We start from the raw sequence: 26,530 nt of genomic DNA, 5'->3' as shown, positions 1-26,530 counted from the left end.
TCTGGGATCGTCTCCTGTTGGATACTGTATAGAAGGCCTCCCCTCGATCGGACGAATTCATCCTCCAGCCGACGGCAACGGCGCAATGCAGCTACCGGAACCCCGGACTCCACAGACCGATGCTGGCCGAGTCCGGTCTTCATCGTTAACTCCGATCGCCATGCAGCTGTTCTCGTCAGTCTAAAGAGCCTAGCCAATGAACAAGACCAACATGGTGCTGCAGGGTCTAATAAGAATAGAACACGGCATTTATTGTAACCTAGGGGTTTGGTTGACGCGATTCAGTGTCAGCCTGGTGACCATCGTCGCTTCCTACTATGAAATTGCAGGAAGGCAGCTTCCATAAGAGAGATCTCATCCTTGCGCCGTCCAACCCTCCCGCAGATGCGCTCGTTTATTCGGCGTTTTTTTAACTTCCGACACAAGGCTAGCCCTGGGTCGCGCTCAGGTCCATCGCCTCTTGCACGCCGCAATATGGGTTCCTCGACGGCTGCCGTGCTCTATGCAGTCACCATCTCGACTTCTCCCGTTTCCGCTGTTCCCGACGATGCGGCCAAGAAGAGCCATCATGTCAAGGATGGGTTCACGAATCCTTGGGAGTCTTGGGAGTGAGTACAGCGTCGCTGTTCTTGGCGCATTGACAGGCACGTGCTGATGCGGCTTGCCCAGTGAGTTCAAAGGGATGAACGCTTTCGAACTTGTTAGGACCTTACTCTAGTGAGTGCCCCATGACGTCTCTCTGTCGACAAATGACTGAGAAAGGATCTCCCTTCTAGTCGCCGGATATCTGGACAAAGCAATGTCCCCGATACGACGCCCCCCACGGTTCCTGTGCATAAACCCGAATTCCTCCCCACTCGCGAAACGCCGAAACTGAGAGCCACATGGCTGGGGCATGCCTGTTACTACGTCGAGTTTCCCGGCGGCCTTCGAGTGCTTTTTGACCCCGTGTTTGAAGATCGCTGCTCTCCGTTTTCCTGGCTGGGTCCGAAACGGTACACAGAGGCGCCTTGCCAGATCGGCGACATTCCCATTATTGATGCTGTTGTCATTTCGCACAACCACTACGATCATCTTTCCTACCCAACTGTCAAGGAGATTTCGAAGAAACATCCGAATTGTCACTTCTTCGTTCCATTAGGCAACAAGCAGTGGTTTGATGACTGTGGCATTAAGAATGTGACGGAATTGGACTGGTGGGACCAGCGCGATATCACGCTGTCGCCTTCCCGAGGACAACCGACAGAGGTTGCAAAGCCGGGAGAATCTGCCTCTCAAACGGCCGATATTACTGCTCGTATCAGCTGCCTGCCCTGCCAGCATGCGTCTGCCAGAGGTCTCTTTGACAGGCAGAAGACCCTGTGGTCGTCTTGGGGGGTGGAATCTGGCGGCCGCAAAGTCTACTTTGCTGGGTATGTATGAACATTTTGGCGTCGAGGAAGGGAAAAACCTATCATTTGCTAATGCGGCAATTAAACTTTTTCAGAGACACTGGTTACCGGTCTGTACCTCTGCTTCCAGATGGCACTGATGACCATGGTGCTGAACATCAGTATCCGACTTGCCCCGCATTCAAACAAATTGGGGAGTACAGAGGCCCGTTTGATCTCGGGTTGATTCCCATCGGCGCCTACTCTCCGCGGTTCATCATGAGCTGTGTTCATGCAGATCCACATGATGCCGTGAATATTTTCCAAGACACCAAATGCAAGAGAGCGCTTGGGATGCACTGGGGAACGTGGGTGCTTACTGAGGAAGACGTCCTAGAGCCTCCCAGGAAGCTCAAGGAAGCTTTGCAACGCAATGGCCTTCCCAAGACCGGCACCTTCGATGTATGCGATATCGGTGAAAGTCGGGAATTCTAATTGGTATATACAGAGAAGCATGGAGACGATTGGAGGACACTGAAAGGGCGTATCATTGGGTGTCCGTAGTTCTGTATCATAGGTTTTCACACCACCTAGGGTCTGTGGCGAGTTTTTGGTCGGAGATCCCTTATTCTCCTCTTGTCATTATTGTTATCGTTATCGTTATTCCTATTAAAAATGAATTGACTGGTTCAATCTGATACCTATCTACACTGTACCCGACGTCAAAGATGGTTGTCATTCCTGAATCACACCCATGGCATCCAACACCCGATCATATTGCGAATTTCTATGCGAGAGTTACCCAGATTCTCTGTTCCTACATCATACTCGAAAGGAGTCATGAAATAAAAAGAAAAAAAAAGAAGAGGTGTTGGTCTACAGGCGCCTGCCAGTGTCTCCGTCTGGTTTGACCGGACCCGTAGCCAACCCCCTCCTCCATGAGCCAGGGGTGGGATTTCCAAGAGTACTGGGAGACATACCTGCTAGGTACCATAGCAGGTAGAACGGACCCCTTCTAACTACTAGACCACAGACCCTATGGAGGTTACCTGACACTTCCTTATACTGATATTTAACCCCCCCTCAGGACCTGCTCCAGGTCCCCAGTCCGACTCGTCGCCTTGCCAGCCAGACCAGACCTTTTTCTTTCCTGGGAGTAGCAATGACTACCTGGGTAACCAGATCTTATGAGTAGCAGTGGAGCTTGAGACTTTCTACGTCGCCATACACTAGCAAGATCGAGGGCAGAAATACCGGCTTTAGTATCTACAACTAAAACACCCACTCGGTGGATATCAATGTTTATGCAAGATTCCAATAGCGACATTAGTCTCAAGTATACGTGTATTTAGGATGTACCATGGAGCCCAGTCGAGAACGAAGAACGAAGTCCAGAACGTTTGTTACTGTGGAGGACAGACAGATGTAGACGTGGCGGTGAGCAGACATTGTATCCATAAAGCTGCTTGTCAACAAAGACATAACTGAACGCGTCTGCCTACCTGTCTGCGATCAATCTCGTCACACAATCCAGATTTACACTCGCTACACTACACTACACTAGATGATAGCTAACTCAAGGAACGCATCCAAGACAGTCTTCTCACATCACCGGTACCTCTTTGAAGGAGTCCTTGTTACCATCCCCACTACTACGACCTCCCGCAGATTGAAAGATTGACTTTCTCTTTGTTCCTCATCATTCTTTTCCCCTTACTTGGATCGAATCCAAAATATTATTTAATTCAGATTTCGTTGTCTCTCTCTCGATAACGATTCCCCGATCTGATCGACGTCTCTCGATACGGAATACTATTCTTAATACTATTCTTACCCACCATCGTCATCGTTACTACCTACGAACTTCCCACTTACGGGCAAAAGTTTTAGGGAGGAGAATTTCCACCGCTGGATATTGGCGGAAATGGCACTCCCAAGCTTCAACTTCACCGCGCGCTGCGCCAACTTCCTTGACTCCTTCAAATTACGGACAGGGTCAGATGAAAGTCTAGGGACAGAATTGACTGTCACCAAGACTAGTGAGCCTTCGTGCAATGACATGAGATTCGACCGCGACACTGAGTCCGACTCAGAAGAGTCAAGCGCATCGTCAGACGAGGATGACGAAGTCGATGAAGAGGAGGTCATCTTTGCTCTTGACGAAAGCGCCATGGCCGAGCTCCCATTGCATCTCCAGAATATCATGCGAGAAATCCAATATGAGCGATTCCATCGGCTGTCGAGAGAGAACCCGAATCTGAAGATTCGAACAGACAACTCCGACCGCAGTCCTCCGAAAGGAGGACCCATCCACGGAGAGCGCTCAGTTTCGATGCCACCGTGGTTAGCAACGCCACCAGATTTCGGACAAGTCATGAACTACCGGCGTTTCGAGCTGGAATATCCAGCATTGCCCGATCCTGAATTTAGCCGCAGCCTCAATGCGAACGCCAGAACCAAACAGACGTGGAGCGCAACTCCAGCTTCTCAAGCCAATGCATTCGGAAAACCTCGCGCTGTTTCAGCCGCAGCACGCTTCTATTTGAATCGGGGCACCCAAACAACGTCTCTGCCTCAGCCTCAGAAAGAACGAAAGGCCAAGAAACACCGTCGATCTCACAAACGTGCCAAACTAGACAATGAAAGGAATGGTGCCCGAAATTCCCGGTTCAGCTCGCTGGCTCTGAAGCCGGTTGCCACGAATGTTCGCGCACGCGTCAAGAAAAGCTTCCAGAAACTGAACAAACTGATCAAAAGATGACGAGAACGGAAGGAAGGAACAGGTGGAGCACTTTCAGCAGTCTCAACTACATTTCTGCTTGCAACAAAGGGCATTGACAGGGATGCAGACATGAACGTCTCGATGAGGGGAGTCAGGGGACTCGATCATCGAGGCGGTTGAGGGTGTTAAAATTAGAATCCTGGTTGATTCTATGCTTTGAGTGACAAAGACATGATGAATCCGGGGCTGTGACCGGGAACATGTCGATTTCTTTATGTACATACCTCTAGGAGGTTTTTACTTACTTGTGCAGGGTAGAAAACAATAATAATGTTAATATTTGACCGCTACTCCATGTTGATTTATAGTTCTAGAATTGTTGTTGTCGAAGATGGGACGTGTCTGGGGTGGGCGCTAGAGAGAAAACAGTTTAGCGGCAGCAGAGCAAGGCGGCAGGCTAAGCAATCCCACTTCACGGGAAAATTGATAGCCAAGCACCGCGCCCACGCCGCAGAGCACCACCTTCAGTCAGTCGTGGGACGACTGTGTCACTCATCGCTCTGTTGACCTTGAAGCGGAACTCCATTTTCTGAAGCTTCTCCTTTCAGCTCTTTCTTGTTCAGTGGCTGAGAGACGCCCCCTCCGTCAACATGCAGGCACCGGTGGTGGTTATGAGTATGCGTTCCCCTCCCCACTGTCTCTTCGAGTTGGGAAACTTACAGCATCGTTGCTAACGTGAATCCCAGACACCCAGAATGGGGACCGGCAGGTTGGTCGGAAAGCTCAGCTGTCTAACATTACTGCTGCCAAGACGTATGCGAGATCTCAAACCTCACCACAGCCCTTTCGTCATGTTTTCTAACGGAAGCCCCTCAGTGTTGCGGACATCATTCGATCATGCCTTGGCCCCAAAGCGATGTTGAAGATGTTGCTGGACCCTATGGGTGGTATCGTCTTGACCAACGATGGACACGCAATTCTCAGAGAGATCGAAGTCGCCCACCCCGCAGCAAAGAGCATGATCGAGCTTAGCCGAACGCAGGACGAGGAGGTGGGAGATGGAACTACGACTGTCATTATTCTGGGTACGCTTTGATTTATTGCGTGGGATTTGTATGGCTTGTCTGACTCTCGGTCTAGCTGGCGAGATACTGGCCCAAGCCCTTCCTCAGCTTGAGCGGAACATCCACCCGGTCACCATCATCTCCGCATTCAAACGTGCCCTCACAGATGCGCTCGCGATCGTTGAGGAGATCTCCATCCCCGTGGACGTCGATAACGACAAGGCTATGTACACCCTTATCCAGTCGTCGATTGGAACCAAGTTCGTCTCAAGATGGTCGGAGCTCATGTGCAGTCTTGCCTTGAAAGCCGTTAGAACAGTCTCTTTCGATGTTGGTGGTGGAAAGCGGGAAGTGGATATCAAGCGATACGCCCGTATCGAGAAGATCCCTGGCGGTGAAATCGAGAACAGTGAGGTGATCGACGGCGTGATGATCAACAAGGATATCACGCATCCGAAGATGCGCCGGAGGATAGAGAACCCAAGAATCATCCTTCTCGACTGCCCGCTGGAGTACAAGAAGGGAGAGTCGCAGACGAATATCGAAGTCACCAAGGAGGACGACTGGAACCGGATACTCCAGATTGAGGAAGAGCAGGTGAAGGCCATGTGCGACGCGATCTTGGCCTTCAAGCCTGACGTTGTCATCACGGAGAAGGGAGTTTCAGGTAAGTTTTCTGCATGACATGCCCAAATTCAGATATTTACTCAGCAATCTCCCAGACCTCGCTCAACATTTCTTTGTCAAGAACAACGTCACGGCTATCCGCCGCGTGAGAAAGACGGACAACAACCGAATTGCCCGCGCTACCGGCGCAACTATCGTGAACCGTGTGGACGATCTCCAGGAGTCCGATGTCGGTACCAAGTGTGGACTGTTTGAAATCGAGAAGATCGGCGATGAGTACTTCACTTTCCTCAGGAAGTGCAAGGAGCCCAAGGCGTGCACCATCCTGTTGAGAGGCCCGTCCAAGGATATCTTGAACGAGATCGAGCGGAATCTTCAGGATGCCATGTCTGTGGCCAGAAACGTCATCTTCCATCCCCGCCTGTCTCCCGGAGGTGGTGCGACGGAGATGGCTGTTTCTGTCAGGCTCTCTCAGTTGGCGAAGTCTGTTGAAGGCGTTCAGCAGTGGCCGTACAAGGCTGTGGCTGATGCCATGGAGGTCATCCCGAGAACCCTGGTGCAGAATGCTGGAGACAGCCCTATTCGAGTACTGACACGGTTGCGAGCCAAACATGTCGAGGGTCACCATACCTGGGGTGTGAACGGCGACACCGGTGCCTTGGTCGATATGAAGGAGTACGGGGTATGGGAGCCTGAAGCCGTTAAGCTGCAGAGTATCAAGACGGCTATCGAGGTAAGACTCCAACAGTTTCCCCAGTAATGCTTATATTATGATACTGACTGCTTTTCTCCCCCATAGGCTGCATGTCTCCTCCTTCGAGTCGACGACATTTGCAGTGCTAAGACTATTCAACAAGCTGGCTCCAATGTGGGGGGTGGTGAGGATTAAATATTAAAAAAAGGATCATGAAATGAAATAGAATAAAATAATTAGAGGCATGCATTAATGTTACACGATTCGCATTCTCAAACTGTACGAATATCTCTATATTTAAAAGTACACGGGTATCTTGATGTTTCCAATCTGGAGACGGTAAAAAATACAGTAGATAAACCATCTGCGCAATGAGAGCGAAAGGATGCTTCTCGCTGCGACCGTAACTGCCTTAGTCTTCTTCGTGTATTATGACTCCCGGCTCTTCGTGACTTTCCGGGACGTTATCCACTGCCGAACTCTTGCTGTCCTCTTCAGGCTTTGCGGCAGGGCCAGGTCTCGCGGTCTCCTGAGGGCCGATTTCATCCTCGTTATCGACCTTCATCTCGTCATCACCTCCGTTGTTATTGTTATTATTATTTCCAGCAGCATTCGCTTTCTTGTTCTTGTTCGCCCTCCTCCTCTCGCGCTTTTTCCGATTCTTCTCGGTTTTCTCTTCGTCCTTGCGCTTGGCCTCTGCGCGCCGTTGCTCGAATTCGGCGTCGGCCTTCTCCCGCTTGACCTCCTCCTCCATGAGTCTCAAGCGCTCGTATTCTCGCCGCCGACTGGCCTTGTAGACGTGGAACTCGCCCGATCCGGCACCGGCTGAGGAGCCTTGCACATTGGCGACAATCTCCGGTGGAGGCGGGAGGGAGGCTGCCGTTTTGGGCTTCGATGGCTCCGGGATGCGGATTTCCTTTGTAGGGTCTTTGAAGAGGTTTTGAATCTGCGTTGCTTGTTCGGAGACGGGCGTGAGGGCGCGACGTTTGAGCGGTCGCTTGCTGCGCGGATCTGCGCTTGTGGGGATGGATTCTGGGATTGGTTCTGACATGTTGTATTGAAGGAAGGCCAGGAAGTATTCAGATGTGTGTATAGGGTGTATAGATATTCGTTAAACAAGGATGGCTGTTTGATCGGGCGCAAAAGCGACAGTGGGAGCGGTCGTCGCAGAGCAGTCAGTCTGACGTATTCAGCGGCTAGGAGGATGGCAAAGCTTGAGTATAGCAGCTAGGTAGCTAAGCTCCAACAATGGCTTCTTAAATGATGAGCAGTAAAGTTCCAGCTGGTACCAATAAGAGTAGCTCCTAGTCTGTGAGTGCAGTGAAGAATGCGTTAAGGTCGGGATAAGAAGCGTGAAGAATTTCAAGTTCGCGGGATGGACGTTTGGCTCCGATTCCCGTTCAGGAACGCTGATCGCATGTCCCCACACCACGACGATGGAGGTCTAGCATTGTTATTGCTGCAGATACAGAAGAGACAAAGACAGAATCAATTCTGCTTGACTATGCCTGTGATTTCTTATTGAATATATTCATCACAGTTTGTTCTGGCTTTCGCACCTCTGTGGAGTTCCTATATGACAAATCGCGGGCATCTGCAGCCGCGGAGAAGAGTACGACATTATGCGATGCAGCGGGACTCCGCGGCGAGGCATCTACGATATCTTCTCTAGGCTGGTTTCACACACCACAACCTCTTTCTTTAATCCCCCTTCCACTTCATGTCCCCTAGCAATCTAGCTGCACCCGGCTCCTGACAGTCGTATCGACACCTGTTTTGACTCTTTTCTACCCCGCACCCATCGATCAGGATGGCGTCGGCCGGAGTGAGCTCTTCCGACCCAGGTCGGACTGATAATAGTCTACAGAGAAAAGTCAGTACAGCCAACGCTGCAACCTGAATAATGATGCAAGCTAACCATGATGTCTTCTCCAGTTCTATCCTGACGACATCTGCACCCTCAAGTCCGACCCTTCGATGGTGGGAATAGTGGATGTAAGTCTTGGTGGAGGTTAGGATCCGAAGCGCTCTCTGACGTTTCATAGAGAACATTCTACGATGTATGCTCCACGGATCTGTGCCTTTCGGGTCGCCTTCCAACATTGACGCTTGTTCAAGGTCGAAACTCATGAGCCGCTCGAAGATAGCCTCATTGTGTCACACGTTCCTGTTCCCGAAAGGGAACTGATGGAGTTTTTGAATTCTGGAGTGGTGCGTGACCAGTTACCATAAAGGGGTTATTCACTGTCCTGTCGTCTACTTACCTCGTTGCTAGCCTCCGAAAGGATACGTCTTCGTTGCTTGGAGCGAAACAACCCAGGGCAGTTCCCTGGTCCGTGAAGACGACATTGAACTGGTCGACCGGTCGTTGGAAATCGGCTACCTGGTGAAACGGCATCCGAAGGATACGCTCAGCGGCACGGTCATCAGCACGTCTTCAAAATACACTCTCCAGCCCGTGGCTTACAGAGCGGTCGATCCCAATACAGGAGAGCGCGGTCCGTTGCGATTCACAACGAAGCCTCCCAACTACTCCGAGTCTCCAGATCAGCCGCCCGGAAATGACCTCGACGGGCCACCGTTGTTGACTGATGTCCCCGCGGAAGAGCTACGGGATTACGATGACTTCTGCGAAGGAGACTACATAATATACCGCCAGAAAGTGGGCATCATCCAGCAAGTCGATCGCGATGCGGTACTAATGTTACCCAATCACACCGCCGTGACGCCGCTAAATCCTTATGCCCTCGAGCTGCCACTCTCTCTCGGTTCCAAGCCTATAGTATCTTTGCCGAACAGTAATTCTAATGAATCCTTTCGATCGGTATCATCAGGCTCTGGCCGTTCCGATCTGTCCGTGCCCAATGACACATTGTTCCCAGGGCAATACGTGCGCACCACACAGAAGAATCTGAGGAGAGGGTCCTGGATTTCGGGCAGTCCTTCGATGGAATGCCCGGCAGAAGGGTATATCGTAGCCACGCCGCCAGTTGATGTGCATGTGGATTGGTTGTGCTCGAATATCTTCAGTGTGGGACTTCCTTTCTTCGGCCCAACAAGTGAAGTGATCCGAGCATCGACGCTACAAGGCCATGCAACAACCTATGATTCCGGAAAGCTCCCCACAGGCAACTCGCAACAGCCGCAGGTCAAAATGCGTTCTGCATTCACCGTCGGTGACCGAGTCCGATTCCGAGATCCGGCAGGTGCCGCCGTTAAATATCGTCAATTTGACCAGATCCCCGAAGAGCAGACGTTCGATCATGATCTCAACGTCTTCAAGATTGTGTCTGTCAAGTCGGAAGCCGTGGTGCTATGGCAGGATCTTAGTGTTACTACTGAGACCTCGACTTCGCTACACAAGTTTTCAGGCCTTGAGAATGAGGTCTGGCCGGGCGAGCTGGTCACGCTAAAAGAGGAAATTCAGACGGTACCCAATCCAAACCGCAATGCCTTTGAACCACTTGCCTACACTTTTAATCCGGCGCGGAACGCGTCCATCCTCCGCCCGAAGAAAGTTGGGATAGTCCAGACCGTCAACAGTCGAGAACGGATCGCCTCCGTTCGTTGGTACAAGGATCCTCACATCGAACTGCTTCACGAAGGACATGTTCTGAGCCCTTCTTCTGTATTGGGAGAGCTAGGGGACGAGATCACTGAGGTGTCCATGTACGAGCTCACCACCCATCCCGGCTTGGTGAAGTCGAGAGGTGAAATGGTCTTATTGGTCCCGGAGAAAGTCCACCAGGCCAACATTCCTTCAAGTCCAGTACATGCATCTCCAACGGCAGCTGGTCCTTGTCTCCTAAGCTACCTGTTCCCTGTCACTTTCACTCAGACGAATGTGTATCTCGACCATATTAAAAACGTCCTAGTGCAATCAGATTGGTTCAAACGTTCGGTCGGGATTGATACCACCCCGTTGCCCCCGCGTCATAGTGTGCGTCGAGAAGATTTCAGTCTTAACCATCCGCTGGACTGGATTGGGCACATCATTTCATTGGACGTCGACGGTACCATCACCGTCCGGCTTGGAGCACTCCAGGAGTGTCGTGATGTCCGCGTTCCTCTGGAGAAGATATTGATGGTGCTGGACGACGATGTTACTGCTGGTGGCGGTGGAGGACCGATGGACGACATGGACGAGAACTACGATGAGTGGGACCAGGTTGATGATGGCGACGATTACCATTTCTTTGACCGGGTAGCGACGGTACTTTCTCGCACAGTAGAGTACGAAGGTGGTGCGCCACTGGACACAGCTAACGATGATGATGAAATGTGGATGACTGAAGAAGAGGATGATGAGCCCGTCGGAACAGAGGGAGCCCCTCCTTTGATGGAAATTGAGCCGCCAGGGCAATCAGATTCGAAAGACGAAGATAAGCATGATGCACCTCCAGAGTCGGACAGCAAGGATGCACCTCCAGTCCTTCGTGGGGATCGGGTGACTTCAAGTCCTCCAAATTTCGCGATTCTGGATTCATCGCCCCCTGCGGATCATCACTTCGTGAACAGTCCTCCTACAGGAACCGCCACACAGCGACTTCGACGGATAAGAAAGGAATATCAGATTCTCGAGTCCTCGTTGCCGCAAGGCATCTTTGCACGGACGTGGGAATCCCGGATGGACCTCTTGCGGGTTGTCATTATCGGCCCTCAAGGGACCCCTTACGAATATGCTCCTTTCGTCATCGATCTCCATTTCAACAGCAACTTCCCGAATAACCCTCCAGACACCTTTTTCCATTCGTGGACCAACGGTATGGGGCGGATCAACCCGAACATGTATGAGGACGGGAAGATCTGTTTGAGCATCCTCGGAACCTGGCCACCGAAGAACCCGGACGAAAACTGGTCGCCGGCGAAGTCGACAGTGTTGCAAATCCTGGTTTCCATCATGGGTCTGGTGTTGGTGAAGGACCCGTTTTACAGTATGTGATGTTGAGCTGTATCGTGTGTGTTCTCTACTGATATTTGTCGCAGATGAAGCCGGTTTTGAAGCGTTTGCGTCCGAAGGCGACAGTCGAGTCGAGTCGACTCAATATACGGAAAAGGCGTTCGTCATGACGCGAACGTTTATTAAGCGCGCTCTGGAAAAACCCGTCCTTGATTTCGAGGACATCCTCGCATGGCACTATCTTCCGGGGCCTGTGGCCGAGGGGGAATCTGCGCGGCCGGAACTGTTGAAGAAGGCGATCTCGGAGGCCCGGCGCATGATCGACCATTACAATTCCACCTTTGAAAAGGGCTCCTCCGGAGAGCAGACCAGTCCGGCATCGCCATTTGTTGCTCGTCTCAGTTTGGGCGCGGTGGTGATGCTTCGAAAGCATCTCAGCGCGCTCGAAAAGATTCTTTCTGCGGCAGAGGACAGCGTCCGGTCTTAGGGGAATGAAAGGAAGGCCCTGCTGCTTCAAATGAGGTGATTGTGCTACTAATCATATGCCATGTGCTCTTTGTGATGGGCTATTTTCAGATGAGTGTCAGATCTTCGGAATATTCACGATGTCTTCTTCTGTGCAGATAAATTCGTGGTTGATTTGTGCCAAACAGAAGTCTAACTAATGAATGATTCTTTGCTATAAATAGCAAGCTCCTCAAAAAGAAAAGCATCAGGAGGCTGTAGATACAGGATTGTATGCTCTATAAAGATGGCATGGACTAAGGAAGACTAGGATATGCAGTATTCAGCAGAGCTACAAAGAGCAATAATTAGTAGTAAGTTGTGCCTCTGCGATGCAGATCTATAGGGAATTCCCGCCTAGACACACACCCACAAAAAAAGAACTTGAATCCTGCTTTTCGCCACTGGTCCTGATTCTTTTATTTTCTCTCTCATGGTCATCCTGAGTGCTCGCTAAGCACGTTTTCTGCTAGGCTTTGTTTTCGGTGCGGGCAAAAAGCACTGGCACCGGCACAGGCCGCCTGTCCACCCCGTTAGGTACCTAGCGGCCCCGTCCGTTCTGTCTCACTGGGAACCCTACTGTACCTCCCTTTGTTGCGCGACCGGTCTTCTCATCCCACTTTTTTCTACACCCCGTTCAATAAAAAAAAATATTCTCATTATCTCTGGTGATGAGCATCTCCAATATCTGAGGATCTTTTTTTTCTTCTTCGTTTTGAAAAAAATTTTTTTCTTTTCTGTTGACAGACAATTGTGGTGATTGATCTGTCGGACAGGTCGCGACTTAACGCGTCAGTCATGGGCACCTATCGTTTCGGTAAGGCATCACATCACCCAGTTTTGATTAACGATCTTGTTTCGTTTTGTGATTATCTGGTTGATGAAGGATGCTTCTTCTGGATAATAATATTTTTTTGTCTTTTTCATCATCATCTTCTTCTTTTGTTTTATGATCTTCTTCCAGTTTTGCGTATTTCATTTTCGGACAGCCTTTTCTCCTTTTGCCATCTTCTTGTATATGCAATAACTATTAATTTGAATCGCTGAACTGACATCCACCAGAGGAGGCTTCCACCAGCCGTGCTACTTGCACGAACAAGGAATGCAAAGATGAAAAGATCAAGATCAAGAAGGGCGAGCTTCGTCTCGGCACTTGGGTCGAAATTGGGGAATTCCAGAGCTTTCACTGGCGCCACTGGTGAGTACCCACCCATCATGCATTCGATCAAGTATTCCAGACTGACCATTTTGTAAAGGGGGTGTGTGACTCCCAGGATCATTGCCAATATCAATGACTCTCTGGGCGAAAACAAGGATTACACCCTCCTTGATGGCTACGATGAGCTGTCTGAGGAAAATCAGGCCAAAGTCCGCAAGGCTTTGGAGCAGGGCCATGTTGATGATTCTGAGTGGCGTGGTGTAAGTATAAGCAGGATCAGTCTATTCTCTTCTGTGCATGAACTGACCATGTGGCAACAGGACGTCGAGCTGAACCGCCCTGGCAAGAACGGGTTCCGTCTGAGGGCTAAGACGAAGGAGGAGACTGAGGTTGGTGCTCTTTAGATTAATCGGTATATCGACGGTACTAACTGATGTGTCTACAGGACAAGGCCAATGAAACGAAGGAAGAAAAGCCAAAGGCCAAGAAGCGCGGCCGCGGCGATCAGGATGATGAGGAGACTGAGGATGTCCCGACCAAGAAGGCCAAAAAGGAGAAGAGCAGCAAGAAGACTGCCGCTAAGGACGACGCTGCTGAAGCGAATCCTGCCAAACGTGGCAGACCTCGTAAGAATCCTGAAGCAGTCGCCGAAAAACCCGAGCAAGAGACCGAAGATGCCTCTAAGAAGGCTGAAGATGCTCCTAAGAAGGCCGGCAGGGGAAGAAAGAAGAAGGTTGTCGAGAACGAGAACGACAACGCCAGTGCTGATGCCGATGCTGATGTTAATGCTGACGCTGACGCTAATGGAGCTGACAACGCGGAGCCCAAGCCCAGCAAGAAGGGTCGCAAGGCGGCTGCTACTGACGCTGAAGCTAATGGAACTGACAACGCGGAGCCCAAGTCCAGCAAGAGGGGTCGCAAGCCTAAGGCTGCTACTGCTGCTGCTGAGGCCACTGAACAGGGTGAAACCGAGACCGCTCCAGCGAAACCCAAGCGTGGCCGTCCGAAGAAGACCACTACTTCGGATGAATAGAGGGTGGTGGTAACACGAAACCTGAGATGCCCAAAAGGGCAATTACCTGGCCAGGTTAGCTAGAAACAAGGTCAAGTTGATTCTTGCGGACAGCCAAACTCTAGTCTTTGATCGGCATACTGTGAGTCCTGTTGCAGGATCACAGTGTCAGATTCAGATTCAGATGTTATGTGCTCATTGACCAGATGGACAGACAAGTCACGGACAGTCACGGACAGTCAATTTTCACCCACAGTTCCTATTCCTATTTCCTTCTCCTGTCCCTTATGACATGTCAATCAGCAAGCGAGCAAGTGAGCGAGCGTGCTTTCTTTCATGGGGATAGTGTATCTCTACCTCTGGGTCACGGATAGGTTTTCTTCTTTTTCTCTGCAATTGTCTTTGTTTGATTCTCTTTAATGGATTCTTCTAAAATACTAACACTAATGCAATGCGATGCAATGCAATGGGAATCATGTGATACGATAGGATGGGATTGATTCATTTGTATTATTATCTACCTAATCATATCCCCCTTCCTGTCCTCCCCTGTTCTATTAAAAAATATCACCAAAAAATTATATACTGTCCGGTTAGTGGAGAGGAAAAACATATTTCTCAGGCAGAGCAGTTCTAGTTCTAATTTCTTTTTTTTCTGTTCTTCTCTTCTGTTCTCTTTGTTGTGGAAATGGAATGGAATGGAAATTAATTAGTAATTAGTAACTGAAGGTACCTGCAATATTAATTACGATAATCATAGTGGGTATGCGTGTTTGTCTGTTGGCTTCATGGTCCACCTTAATAAGTCGTAGTATATTATAATTACCAGGTAAGGAGTTATTCCACTTCACTGTCTACTGTCTATTCTGTGTAATTCTCTCTCCCTCTATAGAATGAAGTCGATAGAATTCAACACGACTAGGTTTTTTAGAGAGAGCAACAGGCCGTTTGATGCCGCCCATGATGTCGACATGATTGTGAGAAACCCTTCTCACCCCGTTGTCAGCTACCAGACCCAAGACCCAGGGCTCAGGGCGTAGGGCCAGGGCTGGTGCTCACCTAAGTAAGTCACCTGACACCAGCTTCTTCCATACGAGGAATTCGAACTTTTTGGACTCAGGTGGGATGCCTGAGAGATAGCTTCCATGCTGAGATCATTGGTCACTGCCATGGACAACCCTCAATTAAACGGAGAGGCAGATCCATGTCATCCCCCAGGCAATGGGGGAAGGTCCTTGGAGGTTTATTAACATTAACTTCATAGCAATCCTGTACCTGACGAAGCAGAACTTCACTTTATGGACCTCCTTCTGTGATCGCAGATGGAGAGCTGAAATCATGGCCCCATACTACCGGAAATTCCGCACTTTCTACCATTCTGCTCCCAAGACCCAACAACAACTGTCTCTGGATTCCTACGTCAACGAGAATGCCCAAGGAACACAGGGCCCGCTGCCCATCATCATCTGTGAGAGCTCCAGCTCTTTTGGCAGCGCCTGGTTGGAGGCTTTTCAAAGTTAGGGTTCCGTGACAGGAGTGATCAATCCAATTACCGGGAAGAACCTAACATGGTCTCTATCCTCATCTATATGAACCATCCTCTCTTGCTGGTGATCTGGGAGGAGGAGTCAACGACAAGATGCGCTCGTATGGCATGCAAGGTCTGAGTGAGTGTTGTCAAGAATCTTCCCCATGATAATCCAGGCAACATCCAAATAATGATCTATACAGCCATGGGGAGAGCTGCTGATACCATCAAGGCAGATTTGTGGGTGGCATCAGAGCTAGGAAGAAAAAGATATTTGTCTTCAATCGTTGACATCTTCTTTCTTGCTATCACAAACTTCTCAGGGAAGAAAAAGGAGAGGCAGGATTGATTTTCCAAAAGGTCTTGGAACTTTGGATGGCAACCCAGTTGCACCTACGTATAGTTTTTCAATTTAACGCTGAAGTCCAGGGAGTGATTCTTTTCAGATAACCTATCTAAGTATCTCCACTTTTCTTTATCCCTCACCACCCACCTGGCCTCTCTGGTAAAAGATTCCTATATAACTTCAGAAAGACTGACACATAAGCATGGTAACTAGTTACTTGGACTTGCTTAGTCATATCGAACTATGATCACGTGGCGATAGGAGATAGCGGTTGCCGTGACAACTCGATTCCTTACCCGATTGGGAATTCTCTCGCAACACCGAACCTGCAAGGCGCGACCTACGACAAGTTACAACCACAGACTGCAGCGTGGATTGACATTATCACGGCAACATTCCACTTCCATATTCGCTGTTATAGCATTTAAAGTAGTCTTCTCATGAGCACTTTTCCCAGGATATAACTTCAGCCCTTTTTGAAAGCTTCACAACATGAATCCTTCTCCCAAACACACGTCGCTGTTCCAAGTCTATCTCAGACTGCGTCCGCCCATTACCCAGCAGGAGGCCTCAAATGCTCATCCCGGAGAGAGATGCTTGATTGTTGAGCCTCTCACTCCTACCGAGAGAACTCAGGACTCCGCCAACCGCCCAACCCATATTACCCTGCAGCCACCAAATGACTCCCGTAAGCGCGCCGTGGAGAAATTCGCGTTCACAAAGGTTTTCGAGGAAGATGCTGGGCAGCTTGATGTATTCGAGGGTACTGGGATGGTCTCGTTGATCAATGGGGTGCTGAATGAGGGTCGAGATGGTCTTGTTGCAACGTTGGGTGTTACAGGGAGCGGGAAGGTGAGAGAGTGAAAATCAAGCAGAGTGTACTTTTTTTTGACTGACACAAATCCCCAGAGTCATACTACGCTTGGATCAAAAACGCAACGTGGAATGACGCAGATGTCGCTGGACGTTCTTTTCAAGTCGCTATCGTCTACCATTCGACCCGCGGATAGCCTGGAAGACCCAAATCTCCTAGCTTCTCTATCTGCATCGGACCCGTCTGAGGCTCAAATATTCTCTGCGAAGGCATACTTCGAGAGCATCTACGGTGATCCAAATGCTGAGCGTGGTAGACACTCAAGGGGCCAAACTCCTATGGCACCTTCAAGAGGCCAGACACCAATGACGGTATGGAACAATTGTCTTTGCCTCCATTTATTCAGATAGCTGCATACATAGCTTTTTATGTAGCGGCAGATATTCCAAGACTGACATATATTTCATAGGAATCCTTTTCCACTCCAGGCCATCCCCGGCGCCATCTGCCCCAGCGCCCACTTCCCCAGCTTCCTGATGTCAGCCACCTGGCAGTGCCAGTTAACTCCAGAGCAGAACATGTAGTGATTGTTTCCATGTACGAGGTTTATAACGATCGCATTTTTGATCTTCTGTCTCCATCGCAAGTTCCCGGTCCAGGGGGCGTGGTGGCACGGCAGGGAGGGAACGGCCAGAAAGAGAGACGGCGACCTCTACTTTTTAAGTCAACTGAGGGCTCTCCTGACCGCAAGGTTGTTGCGGGACTGCGAAAAGTGGTCTGCGGCAGCTATGAAGAAGCTCTGATGATTCTGGAAACTGGTCTTACTGAGCGCAGGGTTGCGGGGACAGGAAGCAACAGTGTAAGCTCACGGAGCCATGGCTTTTTCTGCTTAGAAGTCAAGAAGAAGGTCAAGGGCCGAAAATACGGGGAGGATAGCTGGACAGGTAACACGTTGACAATAGTAGATCTCGCTGGTGAGTCACCTTGGTTCTGAATTGCTCTCTTTCCAACCTCAGCTGATCTGTCATATTAGGCTCTGAGCGTGCAAGGAATGCGAAGACTGCAGGTGCAACATTGGCTGAGGGGGGAAAGATCAATGAAAGCTTGATGTATCTCGGACAATGTCTACAGATGCAAAGCGACTTCCAGGATGGAAACAAGGTATATCCAAGACGCCTACTCTCCGTTTTCCTCATGCGTTAACACCCTCTAGACCGCCCGCGTCCCATTCAGACAATGCAAGCTTACGGAGCTATTGTTTTCGAACTCTTTCCCATCTCCCAATCAACAGGCGACATCTCATCACCGACATCCGCAGAAAGCAATCATGATCGTCACCGCAGATCCGTTAGGAGACTTCAATGCTACCTCGCAGATTTTGCGCTATTCCGCCCTGGCTCGAGAGGTTACTGTGCCAAGAGTACCCTCTGTCGCAAGCACCATTCTATCTGCTTCATCACAAGGTCGCGCTCAACCTATAGGCGGAAGAACGACACCGTACGCTGCATCTACCGAAGAGCTAGAGGAAGCTGCTCGGGAAATAGCGCGCATAACGGATGAGAACGAGGCGTTGATCGTGAAGCTTGCAGAAGAAGAGATCAAACGACAAGAAGTAGAGCTGAAGTTGAAGGCTGCAGAAGAAAAATGCCTGCTCATTGAACAGGAGGTTCGGGAGGAATGCTGGGCTGAAATGGACGAGATGATGGAGGAAGAAAGAAAGCGATGGCAGCTTGCGTGGGATGAGCAAGTAAGTACCTATCAAAACTTTCATATTCAGGCCGACATCGATTCTAACACAATTTTTAGGTCGGCCGCAATCAAGAACATCTTGACAAGAAGGTCGAGATAGTCTCTCGAGGAATCAAGAGTAAGTTTGCCAATTTTCCACACCCGCGTCACGATGGACAATGACTGAAAACTTTCATCTAGTCTATGAAGATCCAGAACCCTCAGTCGACGAGAGAATCGAAGAGCTGGAACGTGAAAACGACATGCTCCGAAGCAAGATCGCAGCCTTGGAACGGGAACTGATGACTCGCTCTCCGACCAAGAAGTCCAAATCGAAGCAGAATCTTCTTCCCCACAATCGCAACCCATCGCTCGACGGCGGCGAAAGTGACGTGGAAAACGTGTTGCAGAAAGTCAGCCATCTCAAACTGGCCGACGGCTATCAATCTCAATCTCCGTCCGTCGTCACGCCCAAAGCTCAGGGGAGAAAGGTTCGTAAATTGACCTCAAGAAGGCGTGATTTGGGGCCGGAGGACGACTTGTAAGCGGACAGTCGGGATACGGCTCTCCTTTTTTTTTTGTTGTTCTATATTCGGGTCTGACAAACTCATGATATGATGTTTCGTTCTGTACATGAGTGTACTGGTTCGGATTGTGCTTTTATCACTTCATTTTGGGTTCGGTTCTGATTACAGGGTTTACTTGGGCCTTTATTTTGTTTGCTTTTTATTAAGAGTGATGAAGTTATCCTCATTGATTAGATACGACACTTTCTTAATTGATAATAGGAATTTTCTTTTCTTTTTTTTTTGTTTCCTATTTTGAAATCAAAATAGTATCTAGGGTAAGGCAAGAATCCATTCATTCATTCATATCGTAAAAATCGCAATTAATAAATATAATCAACTAGTTGACTATGAGCCTATGACTCCATATCTCCTGTAAACTACCTGCAAAGACAATAATAATACATCCACCCGACCGTTCGGACCCGTAGAGGCCTTCTTGAAAAAAAAAACATGCCATTTATCCCATCCACCAAGATCATGAAACATGAAAATGAAAAATAAGCGCCCCGCCATGAGATGATTCACAGAGACATGACAAATAAAAGGAAAAGGAAAAAGAAAAGACATAAAAAATAGAAGGGAAAAATATAATGGTACAGAAAAGGGGGGAATAGGAATTGAATGAGAAGATCAAAGCCCATCATCACCGGCAACGACTCCAGAGTCTTCATTGTTCTTCATCTCGTGCTGAGTCCGGCTGTACAGGTTTTTCGTCGTCGATATCGACGAGATCGACGTCATTGCCACCGCCTGCTTCTCCCTTCTTCCCCTTGATCTTCTGTTGCGTCGTCGTCTTCTTCGTTTTCCTCGGCTACTTCCTCTTCCTCTTCTGCTTCTTCTTCTTCTTCAGCTTCAGCTTCGACTTCGCCTTCTTCGGCTACTTCGCCGCCTTCATCACCTTCCATGTCGACGTCTTCTTGCTCGCCTTCGCCTTCGCCCTCCCGACCTTCACCTTCTTCCTCCTCGTCTTCTTCGGCGATTCCAGTCTCTCCTTCGATGTCACCTTCATTCTCATTCTCCTCTTCATCGTCGTCACCATCGGCACTAGCCTGGACAGATAACTCAGAGGCGGGATCAGGTGACTTCCTCGTCGGAAGGTTAGGGAACAGAACAAGAGGCTTTTGCTCCGCCTTGAGCTTGACCAGCCGTTCGTCGTCAATCTCACTGAGCTCGCTCTCGTCGTCTGCGCTGTCGTGGATGCTTGCTGGGACGCTGCTTTGCGCCCCAGGTGTGGCGTCTACCGCGCCGTCTCGCGGACTATTATTATCCCGGATCGGGAGAGGAGCAGGAGCTTCAGCTGCAGGTGCTGGGCGGCTTTCTTCCGCAGCAGGCTTCGCCGTCACGGCACGGGAAACCACGTGGCGATTGACAATCGCTTCCGCTCGTTTCTGAATGTCCCTTCGAGCGATACCCTTGGTGCGGCCGCGAGGCGCCGGTGCTTCGGATGGAGGAGCTGACGTCGGGGGCGTCGGGGTGTCAGTAGGGCCGTCACTTGCCATGAGAAGGTGGTCAACCTTCATCCTCTCTCGGTTCTCTTCATTTGCCTGCTCGATAAACCGAGGTACGTTCATCTCATACAAATGGGCGTAGATGTCGGCAATCAGATCTTCGAACATGGTAACTTTCATGAGATTATTGTTGAGCTTCTTCAGTTCCACAGCTTCTCGAAGAAGCTCGAGGGTCGAGGAATGAGTCGTAGCAAGATCATCTAAGCTTTCTAACCGGGCCGAGTTTGTTACAAATTCCTCCCAGCTGACTGGCTTGAAAACTCCCTCTTCGTGTCGTTCTGGGATGTTCCCAGCGCGGCGAATAAGCTGAAAACCAGTCAATACCAGGCCATCATAATACCTTCCTTGGAGTTGCTTTCTCACCTTGATGTAGACAAGACATATGTCTTCCCAAAGCTTAGAGTGATTAATGAAATCACCCTGCTTCTTTCTCACCCGACGCAGTAACTGGTCGAGGCTGGCGCGGTCGTTGATCTGGTCCAGCAGGTTGACAAAAAAGTACACGTATCGCGTGGTATAGACGAAATGCCTTCCAGGCCGTTCGAACTCTGGTCGCCAAACTTGCAGAGTCATGGTCTTCGTGAAGATCTGCGTCATCATTTCGTTCTTTGCAGCAGCGGCTGCAGTGGTATCTTTGTGATCATCATAAAGAACGTGCGCGGCCTGGTAAAGTTAGCGTATTGTGCTTGCAGTGCCTTAGGAGGATTAGAGATGTCTTACCCTGGCAATGATGCGATGATGCCAATTCGACTTGTCTGCATTCTTGAGGTTCTTCAAGACATCTAGAATGTACGGTTGCCAACCACTAAGATCCCGGGGAGGCGAGAGCTTTCGAGCCCATGGAGTCTCTGAGAGAATCTTACCAGCATCGGCCGGCTACAGTAACGATTAGTAAGCACACGGCTTGGAGACGTTGGCAAAGATATAGTTACCTTGATCTTCTCTTGACGGACAAGCTTATGGAGAACAGACACGAGTCTAAAGTGTGGCTCGAAAACAGGATCTGAGCGACTATCTTTGCGTTGGGGCAGGGTCTCAATAGCGTCGAGTAAGGAATCCAAAACGTCGTCAACTTGAACCGGCTTGGCATTCCCTCTGACTGACTCGTCGCAAGTCAACATTTTCCAGAGACATTTGCTGAGCATGTAATGATTCCTATAATACGATTAGAGCTGCTGAGACTTAGAAGGTTGGAAGAGTCGCCACTTACATCCAGTAATTCGGTTTATCAATCATGGCTCGCCTGAAGAGGTGGCTGGCGAGAGTCCACACCGAATATAATTTCATCTCTTTGAACGGTTTGCCTTTGTACATCTGCTGGTTCTCAAGATCGCTGAAATGACGTGTGAACTCAGCAAGACTGAACGGGCCCATCGAGAGTGGCTCCCGCGATGATGCATACAAACGGATCCCAAAGTCGGTGTAAAGGTCAGAGAGAGTCGCTCTGGATTTTGGATCTGCCTCAGCGGTCCTCATTGCACTTGCGACGGCCATAGCATAGCAGTGGATCGCATTACGTTGCAGGACCACAAGGTCTGAACTGTTATTGTTGATTTTCTCTGCGGACCAAGTGATATCCTCCTCCAGTTTCGAATCGTAAGTCTGAGCGAGGCGATACCAACTCTCCCACCGGTCCGTGCCATGCTCCAAGTCTTGTCGGAAGTACGTTATAGCATCGTCGAGATCGTTAGTAGGGACTGGATTGAGACGTTTCTGGGAACGGAATTTTGTGAGAGAAGCATAGCCAAGAAGGAAATACCACCCCTTCTTTGCAATCTTCGCGCTTTCGGTAGGTACAGGCATCAAGGAGAGATCCCCAACCCCCTGGACAGCACGGAAAACCTGGGATGGGTTGATGGGAGATTTTAGGTACGCAGATAGAACACGCTTATTGAATGACAAGGATGCATGTTTTGTCGTTCCCATCGCTTGTTGCACCTTATCGATGGTAGATTTCAACTCTGATCTCGACACATCCTTGATGCTCATCCGGTTCGCCTGCATCATCACGAAGTCAACCACCATTGTAGCGGTACTGCGATCTAATCTCTCTGGGGGACAGCCATGATCCTCAGTTCCGTCATGGACGGCGAACTTGAGGCCGTGCAAATCGAAGAGCACCTGAGAGATGTCGCTTTCGTAATCTTCCTCAGTCTCCAGGCTCAGGAGCTCGCTCTTCATGAGCTTGAGAAGCACTTTCTCCGCGTATTTGCAACCTGAGCGGACGCCAACGGCATTGTGAACTGAGCGCAAGAAATGGGCCCGATCATCTGCCGGGGTGTCGAATAACGTCTTCTCTTGCGACATACACTCTTTCAGCAGGCTATATTGCAAGACCCAACACCGAATTTGCATATCACGCAGCTTTTCCTTGAAACTTTCAAGTGATTTCGATAGTGGACCACGAAGTTCAGGTGGAGGTACCTGACCAACCCGAACGGCGTCTTCGTAGAGTGCGAAGCTATGAAGAAGTCGCGACAGCTGAGCCACGGCAGACATTGAAGATCGGAGGTGGCTCATGTCAATGCACTCGAATGACTTCTCCGGATGATCCAGCAACTGCGGTAAGGTCTTAATCAAAAGGTCGTTGATTGACTTCAGCCATCTGAGCAACGCGGCTTGACGGTTGTCATCTGCGGCCTCTAGATGCGAATTTCCACGTATCTCTCTCACAATGGTCTCGATGCTTCGAAGTTGGCATGATACAACCTTGGGTGGGTAATCAATGGCTTGATAGGCGTCCTGAAGTCTTCGCCACAGAAACAGCCGAAGAGTGGCATCGCCTCTGTCGAGGAAACTTCCCATTTCTTGCAAGTGGGACGTTGGCAATGCCACGGCACCGTCGCCTGAGGAGTCATTCTCTTGAACAAATTCCACGGATGAGGGTTCCAGGATCGGTTCAATGCTTTCAATCAGAGCAACGGGATCTTCTGATTCAGAGCCGAAAATCCTCATGAAGAAATCCATGGAATTCAGTCGAGAGATCTCCTGATCTAGGGCAGCGACTGAGAGTTCAGGCATAATGGCATTGTTTATGAGAGTAATCTTGGGATCTCCGAGGGATAGCAGAATATGCCTAAGGTCTTGCAGACAAAGTAAGATGTGTTCCCGCGCGGTATCTGCCATGTTGGAGTGAAATGTTGACGACCAGAGATGACGGAGACTAATCACGGTTCGAATCTCTCCAGTTGGACCATGATCCAGGAAATGGCCGACCGCGGTTCGTGCCAACGTCCCCCATCTGGACAATCGGTCGCGTTGCAAAACTCGAGTATCTTGATCAACCTCGCTGTTAGGGTTATTGATGAGAGCGTAGACATCAAGGTGAAGCTCGTAGAGGGTCTGAATCATCACCATCTGAGAATAATGTTCCCCGGTGTACTCAAAGGGGACCCCAGAAGTAGCATGCTGGAGAATCCGGTCTTCAAGCTTGGTGACATAGGCCGACATTCTGTCATAGATATACTCATCCTCTCTGATCATGAGTTGTACCACGGTTTCCTTGAGCGCCTCAGGCCACAGGAGGGTAGTGTAGGAAGATTCCGCAGAGAGCCGATCTTGTTTGGCTGAGGCTGCGTCGTAGAGTGAGTCCTTTCCAGGCTTGAGAAGCTTGGCCAACCAACTGAATGCAACTTCATGCAAGTGAAGCCAGTGATCATTGATATGTCGCACAAACTCCGAGAGTCCTTCTCCTCCAGCGAGCACCTGATCCTTCCCAGGTTTGTGAATCGGTTTCCTAGAGTGCTCGAGGAAAATTGCCAACCCGGATTTGTTCATTCCGCGGAAATCTTGCAAAGACGTGGAACTGTCTCCCTGCAATGCTGACCGGGATTTCTCCTCGTCCCAATTTGTCAGTGCACAGCGAAGATCTCGGGCCAGCACAGCATCGGGTCCCTTGGCCCGTATTTGAGACATATCGATGGATTCCTTTCGGTCATTGATCGGGCACACTTGCTTTTTGAGTTCATCGATCGTTCCCAAGTCCTCGACTCCGACCTTGGACAGAAGACTGCCAACAGTGCCAAACATCCAGTCGTCCGCATGGGAGAACACTTCCAAACGGTCTTCATAGTACTTGGCTTGGTCAAACCCAATTTCTTCCGTCTGCAAGAGGCTTTCTGCGTTCGACTCGCGGGCACGGATCCGTCGGCTCTTGGTCCTCCCGCCATCTGCAGCTTCATCGTTGCCAACGGATGCTGACGATCTCTTCCGGGAATTACCAACCGAAGATTTGGGGTCGACTTCGTCGGGTACCAGAGTCTCCGCCTGGTTGGAAGGCTCCGCTTGCTGTCGGGAGTGTCCCTCCAAGGATTCCTTCAACTGAGATTCCGCTCGCTGGTCGATGGAGGATTGGTCCTCGGCCGACTCCGCTGCGGGGTGAGTTCTGTGTGATCTGTTCGGCAATGGCGATCCTTCTGCTGCCAGCTGATTGCCCGTTGCCTCCGACATCTCCACATCCTGTGACTCCGGTGGTTTGGCTGCGTGATCCTGAGTGTTCGACAGCTCTTTATGCTGGGCATCCGCTTCCACCATTGCGGTATCAATGCCAGTGGGTAAGTCAATGCCTAAGGCACTCCCGGGACCGAGATTGATGGTATCCTGCTGTTCTTCCACAACGACTTGGAGAATCGCCTTTCCCACTGCAGTCCATGTCTTCTCAGAGGCTGTAATCATGTGGCGGCTTGTCGAAGTGGGACGAGAACTCCGCCGTGAACGATCGACACTGCAGACATCTTGCGGGAGGGCGGGAAGATAGGGATAGGGATCGGTAGGACCTTTGAGCAGTCGGAACAGTGCCTTTCGAGGCTTCTTTAGCGGAGGTGCTTGTAAAATCGAGAGCTCGTCGCGCAGCGACTGGAGAACCGTTTGGAGATCTTCCGTAGCGAAAGCTTCGTCCAAGCCTAACTGTTCCGCTTGTGCCACAAGCTCGTTATCGTCACCCACCAAAACGCTTTCGAGGCCGTATCGGGTAAGGCGACAACTCTGTAGTGCACTGCCTAGCCGCGCAGTCTTTCTCCAGAGGTCCAGGTCCGTATCGTCTCTTTCTAAAGCCTCCGCGAACATCGCCATGGCGGATCGGGCCTGCGTCGCGATCGTCGTCGCCAGGTCTCCATTGGATTCTGCCCCTGTCGCTGCTGTCCGTAGTGTTTCCCTTAGCGAATCTAGAAGAAACTGCCCACGGTTCTTGTACGACAGATATATCGTCTGCGGTAGGGCGCTTGCGGCTGTATCGTTGATGTCGATTTCTGCAAGTGTATCGGCGGCTGCGTCGTCGACGTAGCCCGCTTCCTGAGCGTCTGCATCTTGCAGCGCGGTCCGTTGATAGTCCGAGATCGACTCCGGGTATTTGAAGATTTCCGACTTGAAGAGGGCGTCATAAGCCTCCTGGGCCTGCGGATAGAATGCCGGTCCTTGAGAATGAAGCTTCAGCGCAGTCTGATACAGCTTCAGAGCCTCTTCAATCTGAATCTCCTTGGTATCATCAACCTCCTCCTCGATATCCTCGTCGGGTTCGATGTTGAGGGCCACGAAGCTGGACATGGTGAGGGTCAAGTAACGTGCGGGAGAGTAAAGAAAGTGGAAAGGGTGGAATCAAGGTGTCTGAAAGCGGAAGACAGGCCATCAACAGCTCTGAAGCTGAAAAGGGTATCGCACGTGAACGGCGCACTGAGGGATGAGGAAAGAAAACTGGGAATGCCCGCCGCCAGGGCGTAGAGAGAACTATAGCGATGCAGTCTCTTGTCTGTAGCTTGAATACAAGTCTGGTGAAGAGCGCTGAAGTGAAATAATTATTCCCAGAACACGTCTGGCGCGTCCCTCGGCCCGCAGTCGGGGCTTCCCAAAGCAGTCTAGATAGTTATCAGAGCTCAATAACATTAATCCGATCGTTGATGGCAGAGGAACCTGCCTATTATTATTGACTGGGCCAATCCGATTGTTCTCCCGCCGGCTCCACGTGTTTTGGCCAAGTAGGTAACTTCCACG

The 26,530-nt window shown here is 50.2% G+C and overlaps 9 protein-coding genes across 9 annotated transcripts; 7 read left to right on the top strand and 2 right to left on the bottom strand.

Moving 5' to 3' along the window:
- Positions 1-474: 474 nt before the first annotated feature.
- On the top strand, positions 475-1,865 carry VTN77DRAFT_8164 (uncharacterized protein; the record flags this gene model as incomplete). The annotated part of the gene is made up of 4 exons (XM_069424632.1): positions 475-608; positions 670-717; positions 777-1,412; positions 1,487-1,865. 4 exons carry the CDS (start codon positions 475-477, stop codon positions 1,863-1,865), a joined length of 1,197 nt encoding a protein of 398 aa, XP_069280926.1.
- Positions 1,866-3,294: 1,429 nt separating this feature from the next.
- Positions 3,295-4,131, top strand: VTN77DRAFT_8163 (uncharacterized protein; the record flags this gene model as incomplete). Its single annotated transcript, XM_069424631.1, has 1 exon — positions 3,295-4,131. One exon carries the CDS (start codon positions 3,295-3,297, stop codon positions 4,129-4,131), a length of 837 nt encoding a protein of 278 aa, XP_069280925.1.
- A 611-nt stretch (positions 4,132-4,742) lies between these two features.
- Positions 4,743-6,672, top strand: VTN77DRAFT_8162 (uncharacterized protein; the record flags this gene model as incomplete). The annotated part of the gene is made up of 6 exons (XM_069424630.1): positions 4,743-4,767; positions 4,839-4,905; positions 4,969-5,177; positions 5,233-5,823; positions 5,879-6,516; positions 6,583-6,672. The coding sequence occupies 6 exons, from the start codon at positions 4,743-4,745 to the stop codon at positions 6,670-6,672; spliced, it is 1,620 nt and encodes a 539-aa protein (XP_069280924.1).
- Positions 6,673-6,889: 217 nt separating this feature from the next.
- VTN77DRAFT_8161 (uncharacterized protein) lies at positions 6,890-7,528 on the bottom strand (the record flags this gene model as incomplete). The annotated part of the gene is made up of 1 exon (XM_069424629.1): positions 6,890-7,528. The coding sequence occupies one exon, from the start codon at positions 7,526-7,528 to the stop codon at positions 6,890-6,892; it is 639 nt and encodes a 212-aa protein (XP_069280923.1).
- Positions 7,529-8,287: 759 nt separating this feature from the next.
- VTN77DRAFT_8160 (uncharacterized protein) lies at positions 8,288-11,864 on the top strand (the record flags this gene model as incomplete). The annotated part of the gene is made up of 6 exons (XM_069424628.1): positions 8,288-8,350; positions 8,413-8,472; positions 8,523-8,537; positions 8,596-8,688; positions 8,753-11,411; positions 11,464-11,864. 6 exons carry the CDS (start codon positions 8,288-8,290, stop codon positions 11,862-11,864), a joined length of 3,291 nt encoding a protein of 1,096 aa, XP_069280922.1.
- An 815-nt stretch (positions 11,865-12,679) lies between these two features.
- On the top strand, positions 12,680-14,073 carry VTN77DRAFT_8159 (uncharacterized protein; the record flags this gene model as incomplete). Its single annotated transcript, XM_069424626.1, has 5 exons — positions 12,680-12,698; positions 12,944-13,079; positions 13,138-13,300; positions 13,361-13,429; positions 13,486-14,073. 5 exons carry the CDS (start codon positions 12,680-12,682, stop codon positions 14,071-14,073), a joined length of 975 nt encoding a protein of 324 aa, XP_069280921.1.
- Positions 14,074-15,221: 1,148 nt separating this feature from the next.
- On the top strand, positions 15,222-15,573 carry VTN77DRAFT_8158 (uncharacterized protein; the record flags this gene model as incomplete). Its single annotated transcript, XM_069424625.1, has 2 exons — positions 15,222-15,258; positions 15,317-15,573. The coding sequence occupies 2 exons, from the start codon at positions 15,222-15,224 to the stop codon at positions 15,571-15,573; spliced, it is 294 nt and encodes a 97-aa protein (XP_069280920.1).
- An 845-nt stretch (positions 15,574-16,418) lies between these two features.
- VTN77DRAFT_8157 (uncharacterized protein) lies at positions 16,419-19,013 on the top strand (the record flags this gene model as incomplete). Its single annotated transcript, XM_069424624.1, has 7 exons — positions 16,419-16,778; positions 16,836-17,111; positions 17,210-17,714; positions 17,774-17,901; positions 17,954-18,487; positions 18,547-18,607; positions 18,670-19,013. 7 exons carry the CDS (start codon positions 16,419-16,421, stop codon positions 19,011-19,013), a joined length of 2,208 nt encoding a protein of 735 aa, XP_069280919.1.
- Positions 19,014-19,774: 761 nt separating this feature from the next.
- On the bottom strand, positions 19,775-26,086 carry VTN77DRAFT_8156 (uncharacterized protein; the record flags this gene model as incomplete). Its single annotated transcript, XM_069424623.1, has 5 exons — positions 19,775-20,851; positions 20,909-21,208; positions 21,266-21,421; positions 21,478-21,700; positions 21,756-26,086. The coding sequence occupies 5 exons, from the start codon at positions 26,084-26,086 to the stop codon at positions 19,775-19,777; spliced, it is 6,087 nt and encodes a 2,028-aa protein (XP_069280918.1).
- Positions 26,087-26,530: the final 444 nt, after the last annotated feature.

This window comes from Rasamsonia byssochlamydoides (assembly GCF_041956645.1).
Source record: "Rasamsonia byssochlamydoides strain NRRL 3658 unplaced genomic scaffold VTN77scaffold_7, whole genome shotgun sequence".
Classification (NCBI taxonomy): domain Eukaryota; kingdom Fungi; phylum Ascomycota; class Eurotiomycetes; order Eurotiales; family Trichocomaceae; genus Rasamsonia; species Rasamsonia byssochlamydoides.
Note: the sequence above shows the minus strand (reverse complement) of the source record. Positions and strands in the feature narration are given on the sequence as shown.